Source organism: Sinocyclocheilus grahami, unplaced genomic scaffold, assembly GCF_001515645.1.
Source record: "Sinocyclocheilus grahami isolate Dianchi unplaced genomic scaffold, SAMN03320097.WGS_v1.1 scaffold820.1, whole genome shotgun sequence".
Classification (NCBI taxonomy): Eukaryota; Metazoa; Chordata; class Actinopteri; order Cypriniformes; family Cyprinidae; genus Sinocyclocheilus; species Sinocyclocheilus grahami.
The window spans coordinates 303,202-318,260 of record NW_015505999.1 but is presented as its reverse complement, the minus strand read 5'-3'; the positions used below and the strand labels follow the sequence as shown (position 1 = coordinate 318,260).

At 37.6% G+C, this 15,059-nt stretch overlaps 1 protein-coding gene across 1 annotated transcript in view; it reads left to right on the top strand.

The window, feature by feature from the left end:
- The first annotated feature begins 210 nt into the window (after positions 1 to 210).
- The window catches only part of LOC107562376 (serine/threonine-protein phosphatase 2A 55 kDa regulatory subunit B beta isoform-like), a 45,256-nt gene continuing 30,407 nt past the window's right edge, over positions 211 to 15,059 (top strand). Inside the window, exon 1 of the mRNA XM_016247006.1 lies at positions 211 to 587. Coding sequence (XP_016102492.1) covers positions 509 to 587 — 79 coding nt within the window. The 5' untranslated portion in view covers positions 211 to 508. The remainder of the gene's footprint in view (positions 588 to 15,059) is intronic.

The following is a 15,059-nucleotide window of genomic DNA, read 5'->3' as shown; positions in this document are numbered from 1 at the left end:
ACATATTAAATTGATTGAATATTAAGAGCCTACAGAGATTGTATTAATATCAATAGCGGTATACATGGCAACCATTAGATGGAGCTATTGGACAGCTTTATATTGAACAGCAAAAAGTTTACAGTCACTCTCATAAACATGAGGGTGATTTCATGTCATGTATCTAAATAAAGCTCTCTGATCAGTCGGGCTGTGCACAGAGCACTCCTGGTCAGAGGGTAAATGTCCATGTAACAGTGTAACTGCCCTCATCACCGCCCCTCCCAACCGAAGCTCCGGAAAACAGGTCAACCCTCCGTCCTTCTGGGAGGAAAGCATGATGAACTGTGAGGATGCACAGCACGTCTTCTTGACACACGCGTGAGAAGTGTTTAGAATGCTGCCGTAACTCCGCACGCATCCAGGGAGCAGCAGCAGCAGCAGCATCCCTCCTCCGGTCCGGATCGGCTGTCAACGCGGCGCGGATGGTGGGAAAGGAGCCCCCCAAAGGAAAACAGACGAAAGAAAGATGAAATGTTTCTCCCGATACCTGCCTTACCTCTTCCGACCTCCGAGCACCCTGCACTCCTCGAGCTGTCACACGGAAGGTAAGAGCCGATCCGCACAGACAGCTGGACATTGATTTTGCTGGGCCACAGCGTGCTGAAGGGATGCTGCGTAATGACAACTTTCTGTCTGGAAGTGCAAGGGATGTTTACCATAAGCAAGGCTTATTTTACAACTCTGAGGGGTAGTATGTGATCAAGAATGCGTGGGAATTTTTTAATGTTAGTTTTATTCATTGAAAACAACAACAATAATAATAAATTAAGTTAATATGTATGTTTTCTTCATTTTATGCCATAACTTTAATTTTTATTTATTTTATTTTCATGTCTAACCTCCATGTTTAAATAGGAAAATCCCAGTTTTTCAATATAGTCTCAGACTTGAGGTACATTTGGATATACAAAATAATTACAGCTGACATGCATGCACATTTTTACCTTATTTATGTATTTATACGTTTTTCAAATTAGTCTCAGACTCTTGGACTAAAGTAAATTTGGCGGTTGTGTAACAGAGGTCAGCGGTGATGACTCTGAATACATGAGCGTGAAACAGGGGTGTTATGGTTCTTAAAAATGCTTCTTCAGGCTAATGAAGTGCACTTTGGCCTTTCTGTGCACTGAGCAAATAATTTTTGAAGGTTGCGAGCCGAACTGAGGACGGTTGGACTGGCATAGTCTGTCAAAGCCCAGGGGTCTGGCTGTGCTTTCAGCGTTCAATATCCGGTCATTAATTAGTGAAATGACCCGAAGGCCCCAAAGTGAATTTTCTCAGTGATCCATCCAGCGCAGCCGCACGAACTTGTTTTGAGGATCCTTGTTTGTGTTTGTTGGACGAATGGCTAATGTAATATCAGGGTGTTGGCCTAGAGGCCGGGCAGCAGATCGTTTATTTCAGCATGAAATTGGGATTGAATCAGAACCGCTGTTATAGCACCTACCAGCAAACGATTTCCACTGGGTCAGGCAGTGCTGTTTGTTTATTAATTGATTTCAATGTGTGTCAACACAGACGTACATGTCTGTGTACTAGGGTAACTTCTTTCCTTCTGAGATTACATTTGCTCCTAAAAAGTCAATGTTTGTGTTTTGATAGGGAAATCTGGTTTTGGGAAGTGTTTTACATTCAAGGGTTTTACATGCGTCTGATAATCCCCTCTTTGACTCACCACTTTGCGTGATTTCCCTTCGGCTACTGGGATTAGGGACTTGAGGATTGTCCTCGCATGATTGAATGGAATCTCTGATATATACACTATATATATATATATATATATATATATATATATATATATATATATATATATATATATACATCTCAAGGGGTTTATCCCAACAAAATACATTTTATTAAAATTTTGAATATATTTCTGTACACCACCATTCAAAAGTTAATGTTTAATGTTTTTTAAAGGAGTCTCTTATGCGCACCAAGGCTGCATTTATTTAAAATCTGTAATATTGTGTTCGATTTTAATGTTTTAAAAACACCTGCACACAAGGGACACAAACACAACCATGCAGGAACAGATGATTGACAGGTGCATGCAGACAGTCCTCAGAGGAGGTTTGGTTTTTCATTATTTTAATTGTAATAATATACCACAATATTTCTGTTTCTACTGTATTTTCTGTACTATATTTAAATGCAGCCTTAGTGAGCATAAGACACTTCTTTAAAGAAAACATTAATAAAATCATATTCATCCACAAACATTTGAACAGTAGTATACAATTTTAATCATATACTGTACCAAATTGGACTGCATAAAAATCATGCCACATCATAACATATATTGTAGTGTATCATGTATCATACAGTATATACTGTAGTAGCATATCATATCACAGATTATATCATATCTTATATCATATATTGCAGTACATCATATATCATATAAGTACATAAGTGAATACCTAAAATAAAGTTGTTTTGCTGGAAATAACAGTCATACACATGACCACACAACTGCTGATTTCTAACCCTTTTTTTAGCTCATTTCCACTGGGTCAGGCAGTGCTGTTTGTTTATTAATTGATTTCAATGCGTGTCAACACAGACGTACATGTCTGTGTACTAGGGTAACTTCTTTCCTTCTGAGATTACATTTGCTCCTAAAAAGTCAATGTTTGTGTTTTGATAGGGAAATCTGGTTTTGGGAAGTGTTTTACATGCGTCTGATAATCCCCCCTTTGACTCACCACTTTGCGTGATTTCCCTTCGGCTACTGGGATTAGGGATGATGAATTTTTTTCTTACGAACACGCAGCTTTTCACTTCAAAAGAAATTAACTGATGGAGTTGTGTGGATTACTTGTGGATTATTGTGATGTTTTTATCAGCTGTTTGGACTCTCATTCGGACAGCACCCATTCACTGCAGAGGATCCGTTTACGATGACAAAACATTTTTGGATGAACTATTCTTTTAAGAACGTAGCCAGTGTCAGTTTTAATTTCATCTTGACTTTAAGAGACGTGTTTCTCTCTGTAGTAGCACAGGTTGTCATAGAGACACCGTGATTCTGCTGGTATTGATCAAAGTGGAACAAAATGCCTTTGCCCCATTAGTGCTTACTTTCACAGCTAATGAGCACTTTTCCTCTTTTAACTTCAATAACGCAACATATCTGCTCCAGACAGGGCTTTTGTTCTCAGATTAATACACCCGATATATCTCTTCAACAGCATGAGAGTTATGGACCACTTCTCATGGCATGAACTCTGTGAGAGGGCTTTAATTTTAAGGTAATTACTTCTCACATTTGGTTTCGGTTAAGGCAGGTAATTGGACTGAGGTATCTGAGCTCGAGTCCTGCTGTTCTGGTTTATAAAATAAAAAATTAAGTATTAAGTAAGTATTTTTAGATAAAAAGTTCTCTCAGCTCTCCATCAAAGGCTGAACATCAAAACTCTGAAGGCTGGAGGAGGTTGGTTTTGAAAAATATGTACTTGTATAGCAACAGCAAATGTTATAAATGAAAAGCAAGCTTTTTACTGCCGTTCAAGTACTTAAAACCTCTCATTCACAGACTTTCAAGTATGTAGACAAAAAGGAATTAAAGGACTATGTGTAAGTCCAGAATCAATACATGCAGCTCTTTAAAGAACATCACAACAACCTGATTTGTTTGAGTTCAGTGTATAACACTTACAGAGCTCAACACTTCCTTCACAGTCCAAAAAGACCATCTTTTGAAAATAAGCTGGAAAAAAAACCTCGCCAATTTACTGACAATACACAGTTGAATTCATTAACACATGACTGCCTGTATTTACATGTGAATGATGGCTGTTTGCTAATGCAAGGTTGAAACATGGCGTAACAGAAGAAGCCACATTTTTGCAGATTTACACTTATAGCTTTAGGTGAATCACTGATCGGAAGGAGGTTCTAGAACCAGCAAACATTTTGCATTCAAAGTAGGTAAATAAAAACAGCAGCAAACAGGCTTGTAAAACGAAGATTTGCTGTTGGGGTACAGTGAACATTGGCAAAATGGCAATAAAAATATTAGCGAAAAAAATCAAAGTAATGGCAAGTACCATGAAAATGGGTTTAAATATGCTTTCGTACTCTGCATATGACTATTTGTGTGGTTTACATAGCAGTCTTAAAGAAACAGAGAAAAATAGCTGAAAATGTACTCAAACCATCCAAGATGAATCAGATGGATCAATTGCAGTGAATGGGTGCCGTTAGAATGAGAGTCCAAACAACTGAGAAAGCATTATTATGGATAGAGGACTTAGGTAAAAATGTCTTAATGACAAATTTATTACAAACACACAGCTTTTTGCTTCACAAGATGTGGCCAGTTAACAAAAAACAGGCTGTTGGGCTAATTTTTGTGGAAAGGAAACACATAAAAGGGGAAATGTTGATATAGACGGGAATCTCCCATCTATACTAAAACAAAACCTTTCTAAAACTAAATCTGTAATAGATTCTGCACTTAATAATGAACCATCTGTGTTGGACTCGCACACTGGTCCTCCATATGCCAACTGGCTTTTATCAGCAAAACAAAAGAGATTCATTGTCATCTCTGACGTTTCTGGGTATCTCCGGTACAGACAGAGTTTTTGATGTTGCTCTGATGCAGTTTAGTGTGGAACAGTTGGAGCCTCAGGACTGCAAACAGTCCTACAGCAGAGCATTGATCCAGCTCTGTTTCCTCTCAAAAGCTCACGCTCCAGGCACTCATGGGTAGACTAGGGACACAGTTTTGTCATTTTGTTTAATATGGTATAAAATGAGTGAACTGTAGTTCAGCATGCTACTGTGCATGTATATGTGAGAATTTGTGTCTCAAAGAGAGAAAGATTGTTGGTTTGTTTGGGCTTGGGTTTTGTTGGACAGCGAAACACAACATTTGCACAAGCGTGCAATGGCCATGTGAGGGGTATGGGCTCTTTAATATTTTAATTGTTTCTCCTAGACAGACTGCATGAAAATCAAATAGAGGCTTTCTCCAGAGAACAAGATTTCTCACAAGTGTCTGCTTTAGTTTTGAAAGAGATCTCAACAGTGTCCTATGTGCTTGGAATTGCCAAAATTATGAAGAATATTTTTCATCAAAATCTGAACTATGATATCCACATTCATTTAATAGCTCTGTACTCTTACTCTGTCAGCAACTGTCTAATTTGTATCTATTTTTATTTCTTATAAAAAAATTTACGAGAAACATCTGAGACAATGGTAATACATGAAACATGACTGAGAACTCAATTAAGTGTCTTGAGCTAAGAAAGTGAAAGCTTTGATCAATAAAATTATCCTCTGGCTTTTTATGTGTGTGTGTGTGTGTGTGTGTGCGTGTTGTATGGCACAGTAAATGTGTTTTGTTTTGTACCGACATGTAGGCTTGTGATTTGACCTTTGACTCAAACTGTGCAGTCATGGAGATGGAGTAAATATAGCAGCACTCTTTGAACTCTATTTATTTATGTGCTCTTAAAATGAAGTGACCGTGGAGTGGACTGTAATCTATTTTTTGTGTTATAGCACTCTCTGCTGCTCATTCTGGAGAATTTCTTCCTTTTTACTTCCAGCACAAGAGAGAGCTGATCCACTAGAAAAGGGTACTATGTTTTTGTTTGTTTTGCACATGGGGCCTGTACCATGATGGTAGCTGAACAAATTCAGAGTTACAGGATCAGTTTCGAGTTGACAAAACCAAACCACTCCAATCCGGCTTTGTTGGAACCATGATGCTGATCATCAACTAGTTTTGTCAACTCAGCTTTGATCCTGAGTTTGTGGAGTGTGTGCACATGAATGTGTGACATCAGTGGCGGCGGACAGCCAATCAAATGCCTTGCAACACAGTGCAAGTGTGATTCATTTCTTTTGAGTATTAGTGTTCATTTAAAATAAATGCTTTATAATAATTGTTAAACTAAAATTGCTTGTGTGTAATGGATTAATAATAATATTAATCATATAATAATTATATAAATCATATAAAATAATTCTCAGTAATTATCATTAAAGCCAGACAATTTAGTTATTTAAACTTTTTTTTTTTACTATATAGTGACCTTTAATTTGGAGGAAGAGAAACTGGGGGAGTGACTTTTTTTTGCATCAGACATGTGTCACTTTGCTCACATCTCATTGGTCCAATTTCAATTTGAGATATCTTACCCAAAACATAACATGCCCTGGAGCATGTTAGCTGTGGAGTGTAAGTTACTATGGCAATGAACGCCGCAAAAAGCCAAGCCACTTTCATGGTACAATAAACCCAGGATTGGGCTGCAATATAACAAAGAGTGAAAGATTTAAGGGGGTCTGAATACTTTCCGTACCCACTGTATATATATATATACTGTATATACACCAAAACAACACTGATAAAAGTTTAAAGATTCTCCTTTTGTGTTCCACATAAAAAACAGCATACAGGTTTGCAACGAAGAGGGTGAGTAAATAATAACATAACACAATTTCTTTTTTTGGTGGCACTATTTCTTTAAGTCAGAGAGCTACAGAGGAATGGAAAGTCAGAACAGCAAGACTTTAATTAAAGCCCCACCATTGATCTTAAAGCAGACTGCTGATGCTGTTGGCAATGTGCAGCTCTCACTCTAATTATACTCTAAAACAGTCTGTCCTACTCAACTGTCTCCCTCTTTTTTTATTAATGCATCTCCGCATCTCTGTCTTTCCCTCCATATCTCTCACCCCCTCGCTCCCTCTGACTGACAGATAGCTACTCTCCCTGTTGATCTTTAAAAGATGCCAACTGGAATTTGTCGTCCTGGTCCTCCCTCTCTCCTGACAGAAAATCATTGATTTTTGTCGCCCTGTTGGCATAATGATAAGGATTGTTGTCAGGGGAGAGGAACGGCATGCAGGTTTTGGGCTTAGATGCTTCAGATACGTTCAGTGGGGTGGAAAGGTTGTGTGTGTGTGTGTGTGTGTGTGCGTGTTGTATGGCACAGTAAATGTGTTTTGTTTTGTACCGACATGTAGGCTTGTGATTTGACCTTTGACTCAAACTGTGCAGTCATGGAGATGGAGTAAATATAGCAGCACTCTTTGAACTCTATTTATTTATGTGCTCTTAAAATGAAGTGACCGTGGAGTGGACTGTAATCTATTTTTTGTGTTATAGCACTCTCTGCTGCTCATTCTGGAGAATTTCTTCCTTTTTACTTCCAGCACAAGAGAGAGCTGATCCACTAGAAAAGGGTACTATGTTTTTGTTTGTTTTGCACATGGGGCCTGTACCATGATGGTAGCTGAACAAATTCAGAGTTACAGGATCAGTTTCGAGTTGACAAAACCAAACCACTCCAATCCGGCTTTGTTGGAACCATGATGCTGATCATCAACTAGTTTTGTCAACTCAGCTTTGATCCTGAGTTTGTGGAGTGTGTGCACATGAATGTGTGACATCAGTGGCGGCGGACAGCCAATCAAATGCCTTGCAACACAGTGCAAGTGTGATTCATTTCTTTTGAGTATTAGTGTTCATTTAAAATAAATGCTTTATAATAATTGTTAAACTAAAATTGCTTGTGTGTAATGGATTAATAATAATATTAATCATATAATAATTATATAAATCATATAAAATAATTCTCAGTAATTATCATTAAAGCCAGACAATTTAGTTATTTAAACTGAACGGCATGCAGGTTTTGGGCTTGGATGCTTCAGATACGTTCAGTGGGGTGGAAAGGTTTGAAAATCACATGAAAACAGGTGCAATGCAATATGCCTGATTACAGCTCACCCAGACATGCTGCACACATGCATTCTAATGGAAACTAATGGGTGATTAAGTGGAAAATGGCATGTGATGATGGACTATATTTATGAAATTGTCTGAAAGGGCAGATAGACCGATTTTACCTGCAAATTGGCTTTTGGAATTAAATGCCTGGTGCATTTAGGATCCTTGGCACATTTATTATGCATATGGTTTGGTTTTGAATTTCAAAGCAGATTTGTTTTAGACTGGCATCAGGTAGATTACAGTGGAAAATATGCTTAAAGACAGGGTGAGAGTAGCAGGGGAAAGTCCCTGCAGAGTTTCATATTAAAATCAGCATGTAAATCAAATCTATCCAAAATGAACGTGCCAGCAGCTAGACTCTAATCGAATTAATCATCGTCTGGTCTGTGCACTTAAGGAGAATGGGACCCTAAAGGGATCTGAATCCAGTGTGACAGATTTGTGAATCCTCTGTGCACGTATCACTTATCCAAATCAAGAGGCTTGTTTTCACATTTCAAAACTAAGTAGATTTGCATTTCCTCAAGGAAATCTCAGTGATTCAAGAATAGTGTTGAAAGTAACTGTTGAAAGGAAGAAAGCAAAGGAGAGAGAGAATAATAGTAAAATGCTGTAAAGGTTGTCAATATCTATAGTTTTCTATTGTCTTTAACATCAACATTTGAACTTTAAATGCAAAGTGTATAGGCCTATTTTAGATTATTTAACTGGTCGCCTTTACTTTTATGCTACTTTCTGTTCTGTTCTGTTTTTAACATATTTTTCCCATCCCTGGCTCATTTTAAATTTTCCTGCTGTGTGACAAATAATTTATTAAACTATAAATATTCCATGTAGATTCTCGATTAAATGAGGCATTAAACTTGTGCGTGCATAATATCTGTAAAACAGTTTTAGATGAAGTATAGCTTGTCACACCACAGAATATGTCAAACAAGAATATTCCATTATATTCTCAGGGGGGTTGACGTTTGAGTAATGTCTGTTGTTTAAGAAAATGTTGTAGTCATTTTAGAGAGACAGAAATGCTTCCGGTTCATCTTGCACAACTAAAATTTTGGCAGCTTGCGTCATTAGCCAAACAGTAATTTAAGACATTTAAATGCTGTGTAATTTATATAAGTCGTTTTAAACAAAACCTCTATGCTGTTAATGTTTTTTGTGAAATATATTTACATGTAAATAAAACTAAAATAAAATTATAAATAGCCTGACAGGACCTATAAGCCTGTTCACACCAAGGACGATAACGATAACGATAAAGATAATGTAATGGATTAATAATAATATTAATCATATAATAATTATATAAATCATATAAAATAATTCTCAGTAATTATCATTAAAGCCAGACAATTTAGTTATTTAAACTTTTTTTTTTTACTATATAGTGACCTTTAATTTGGAGGAAGAGAAACTGGGGGAGTGACTTTTTTTTGCATCAGACATGTGTCACTTTGCTCACATCTCATTGGTCCAATTTCAATTTGAGATATCTTACCCAAAACATAACATGCCCTGGAGCATGTTAGCTGTGGAGTGTAAGTTACTATGGCAATGAACGCCGCAAAAAGCCAAGCCACTTTCATGGTACAATAAACCCAGGATTGGTGCAAACTAAACTGAAACTTACCTGGCTAGCCAGCTAATCCGGCTTCATGGTACAGGCCCCTGGTAATACCATGTGTTTTTAAATAGGTACCATGACAATACCATTTTTTGTACATGCACATGGTAGTACTATAGTATTCTTTAAAGTGCCTTACCGTACTATTTAAATTTCCATACCATGCAAAATGAATATACTACAAAAATTCAGTACCATGGTAATACAATCCACTACCATCACTGTACCATGGTATTGGGATCTCCACAGTATTGTTGTGTGCTGTTTTTAACATATTTTTCCCATCCCTGGCTCATTTTAAATTTTCCTGCTGTGTGACAAATAATTTATTAAACTATAAATATTCCATGTAGATTCTCGATTAAATGAGGCATTAAACTTGTGCGTGCATAATATCTGTAAAACAGTTTTAGATGAAGTATAGCTTGTCACACCACAGAATATGTCAAACAAGAATATTCCATTATATTCTCAGGGGGGTTGACGTTTGAGTAATGTCTGTTGTTTAAGAAAATGTTGTAGTCATTTTAGAGAGACAGAAATGCTTCCGGTTCATCTTGCACAACTAAAATTTTGGCAGCTTGCGTCATTAGCCAAACAGTAATTTAAGACATTTAAATGCTGTGTAATTTATATAAGTCGTTTTAAACAAAACCTCTATGCTGTTAATGTTTTTTGTGAAATATATTTACATGTAAATAAAACTAAAATAAAATTATAAATAGCCTGACAGGACCTATAAGCCTGTTCACACCAAGGACGATAACGATAACGATAAAGATAATTCTAAAAATCGTCCACACCACAGCTATAACGATAAAGGCACAGAGAAACGATATCGTTGGAATTACTTTCAGAACGATTTTTTGCAGCTGATGAACGATAAAAATTGACACCCAATCAGATCGAATCAATCCTGCTATAACGAGCTGGAGAATTTAAAGCGGCAGATGCTTTGAAAAAACAGACGATATCGTTGGCTGGTGTGGATATAGCTGTCTTAATAAGTTATTGTTCTAATATAATAATATAGTTATCTTTATAGTTATTGTTCTTGGTTTGTCAGTGTATTGCCCGATAGGGTTCCAGCGGAAAACGCTCGATCCCCCCAACTGTTGCTATGGCTATAATATAGGCACATTAATCAGGACATCTCGCAGTTGTTAATCAAATGTTGTTTGCAAAAAATGTTAAAACGCACATATTTTGTGTAAAATAATATATATTAAAATCCCCCAAGCTTGTTTAGAATTTTCCTCACTCGCCCCCAAACTTCGCGCTCTGCAGTCAACTACCAACATAGCTAGGTCCGAGCTGAATTTACTTAATAAAAGACATAAGGGAAACTTCATTCATGGCACATTTTGGTTTCAGTGACTATAAAAAAGGCAACCAATGACATTTAAGACAAATTGCGTATAATCAGTAGCAGTGATCGTTTTAGGTCATTTGTTCGCTGTAGTTCGTATTGGCACATGCTGTGATTTCAGCACTGGACAGCGCCTGTGTGAATGGGAGGAGCTCACGCTCAGGCAGAACTTCTAGAACTGACAGAACCCTTTGAAACTACGAAACAGACTGTATGTCCTCATCTCGAGAGTGTGAGAGTGTGTGAGAGAGAGAGAGAGAGAGAGAGAGAGAGAGAGACGTGGACGGATCGAGCGCTTGACGCATAACCCCGCCGCCTCGGCTCAGAAGGTGGAAATCCTGCGCCAGTTTACCAGGGTACTAGGGTTCCTTACACCCTTACGCATTCGTTCTCCATTCAGCCTTTCAAGATATGAGATCTTCTAAACGGATTCGCTAGTACACCTGTTTAAGAAGTGCTTCTCATGCGCCAAGTATGAATTGCTGAGGGATTTTTCTTGCCAGTCAAGCTCCAGCTGTATCACCCCGGGCATCAGATCATCCGTCACGTTCAGGAGAGGGGCCACAGACAACGCGATGGATCCGCAAACCGCCTGCTGATGTTCAGCGTCCACGATGGATTCCTGCGTGTCTACTTCAACATTCCCATATAACGGAATCATTTTGCACATGGGGCCTGTACCATGATGGTAGCTGAACAAATTCAGAGTTACAGGATCAGTTTCGAGTTGACAAAACCAAACCACTCCAATCCGGCTTTGTTGGAACCATGATGCTGATCATCAACTAGTTTTGTCAACTCAGCTTTGATCCTGAGTTTGTGGAGTGTGTGCACATGAATGTGTGACATCAGTGGCGGCGGACAGCCAATCAAATGCCTTGCAACACAGTGCAAGTGTGATTCATTTCTTTTGAGTATTAGTGTTCATTTAAAATAAATGCTTTATAATAATTGTTAAACTAAAATTGCTTGTGTGTAATGGATTAATAATAATATTAATCATATAATAATTATATAAATCATATAAAATAATTCTCAGTAATTATCATTAAAGCCAGACAATTTAGTTATTTAAACTTTTTTTTTTTACTATATAGTGACCTTTAATTTGGAGGAAGAGAAACTGGGGGAGTGACTTTTTTTTGCATCAGACATGTGTCACTTTGCTCACATCTCATTGGTCCAATTTCAATTTGAGATATCTTACCCAAAACATAACATGCCCTGGAGCATGTTAGCTGTGGAGTGTAAGTTACTATGGCAATGAACGCCGCAAAAAGCCAAGCCACTTTCATGGTACAATAAACCCAGGATTGGTGCAAACTAAACTGAAACTTACCTGGCTAGCCAGCTAATCCGGCTTCATGGTACAGGCCCCTGGTAATACCATGTGTTTTTAAATAGGTACCATGACAATACCATTTTTTGTACATGCACATGGTAGTACTATAGTATTCTTTAAAGTGCCTTACCGTACTATTTAAATTTCCATACCATGCAAAATGAATATACTACAAAAATTCAGTACCATGGTAATACAATCCACTACCATCACTGTACCATGGTATTGGGATCTCCACAGTATTGTTGTGTGGAGATCAAACCAGCAGATGGTGCTGTGACATTATATCATCAACCAGGAGGATTCTGAGGATACATTATCTGGCTGAAAAACATTCCCAAGTTAGCTAATATAATAAGTCATTACTTTTTATTTTTACATATTTTGCTAATGCATGGGAAAACTTTCATATTTGAATTTAACATATTTTGCCTTTCACTACATCTTTCTATGTAATTCCATTTAAATTGTTATTTTCCTTGCAGTATTTCTTGATATCACATAAACCATTAGAAATAAACAGCATGACCATTTTACTATCTGCTAGGCAAAAATCAGTCAGATTGCTTTAAAAAAATGCTAGAAGCATAATTCACGATTGTTCACGACAGGGCGAGTTGCACACTGAAGTTTACTAAGCATTATTATAAATATAATATAAATAACAATACAATATACAAAAATATAAATATAATTTAATTGCAAAATATGGTTTGAAATAGGCTTAAATCCCTCTCACACTCAGGTCTGTCTCAGTATAAATGACAGGATTGTGTTTCTGACTGCCACATGGCCATCACCATATGTTACCAGCCCATCCTATCAGCCAGACTCACTGTAGCGTGCAGAGCCTGCTTTCCCTGGAGCACCTGTATCCTCCTCATGCTCTACTGTCACAAGCAGCTCAATGTCTCTCACAACTGATAAATTACACACAGTCTGTGTGTGATCAAAACCATGCAGCATACACTGAGCAGATTACTGGGTCACTGAATTGATGTGACCTTCACAATAATCAATATTATTATTATTATTATTTACACACACACACACACACACACATAAAATTATATATATATATATATACAGTATATGCATGTATGTATTTTTTTTTATTTTGTTCATTTATTATTTTAACAGTCGGTTTCTACTATTAAATAATTAACAGCATAAATTGGAATACAAAAGTATACTTATCAGCAAACTTTCTAACTTGTCAAACCTGTAAATATAAATATACAAAAATATCAAACCATTGTTTTTGATTAATCAATTCTAGAAAATGTATTAAAATTCTCTAGATTAAAAAAATTTAAGCAGGTGACAACCTACCCCAACCTGACATATGACTAAATTTAGGTTAAAATCTATATATCTATATATATTTTTCAATGTTGTAATTAAAACAACATTGAAAAAAAAATACTATTTCAGTTTTTCTACTTCAGAATTTCACGTTTAATTCAATGTTACATGCTGTTTCTTTCTAATTATTTGTAAAATTTACTAGCAGTAAAAACTACACCATTTTTTATCATGCCACACACACACACGGTACTTTATATAACTGATTCTAGCTTGAACAATATTTTTCACAGAATTTTACTATAATTCATTTCAAAATCCATAGAATCTTTGTCATAAATCTAGATTTTTTTTGTCAAATCACAACCCCATTGAGTTCCATTTCTCGTGTGATTCACTTCAGTCCGTATTCTCCACTTATTATGGTTCTGTCATCACGCTATCAGACACTAACCCTAGATCTGTGCCAGAGAGCTTGGACAGTAAGGAAGCCTACAGTCCTAAAGCGCCCCTGGGCACAGAAGCATGAAAGGGGGGATGGGGGCATGAATACATGAGAGTGAGAGATTTGAAGACCGAGAGAGAGAGAGGACAGAGTGATTGAAGAAGACAGACAGAGAAAGAGTGGGAAAACAGAGCGGGTGGCCCACGTCAGGCTCTCCGTGGACAGCTTGGCTTCCCCGCGGGGGGAAGACTGCTGCAGCCTGCCTGTGATCAGTCCTGGCAGCTGCTCGGCCAAATGGGATTGTCCTGCAGATTAAGGGTCTGTGTTGGGGCAAAGAAGAGGGGAGGGGCCCGTAAGGGAGAGGAGGGGCTCTGGGCCGGGCAGGGCTGTGTAAAAACCCACCGGTAACTCTAGAGGGGCTTGTTAGGGCTCTGGCAGAGCACGCTTGTTGAGACAGACTCGAGAGATCTAAACCCCTGTTCTCTCCCAGTCTCTATTAAAATATTCATCATTGGAGTAGAGTTATTCCAGTCATGCCAGACAGAAAACCCTGGAGACTGACTGCCAACTTGAAGAGCTATGCTTTTTATACCATAATTGGCTGACCGAAAAATAGATCTTAGTATAGAGCAGAGACGCTGGGTGATGGTGCAGCCATTGTAGATAATTACTACAGGCCAAAATTAAATGATTACACATAATTACTATAATGGTGTAAATTTGGACATCATTCAGACATGTTCTGACCTATAAACCTAGTTTAGTCTCTTATCTCAGCTCAAGGCAATTTTTTGCTATTATTTTTTATTTCTTTTTTTTTCCAGTGGCACATATTTGCAATGGTCACTGTGGACCAATTACAAGTCTATAGATGACAATATAAGAGACAGCAGTTTCCAGGTCTGCACAAGGATGCTTGTATCTCCCTGTAGCTTTGAAACACAGATTCAATATATGTGCATGGAAATAGTCTAGACCAGGGATCCTCAAATCTGGCCCACGAGATCCACTTTCCTGCAGAGTTTAGCTCTAACCCTAATCAAACACACCTGAGCATGCTAATCAATGTCTTCAGGATCATTAGAAAATCACAGGTAGCTGAGTTTGATCAGGGTTGGAGCTAAACTCTGCAGCGCATTGGACCTCCAGGGCAAGATTTGAGGAACCCTG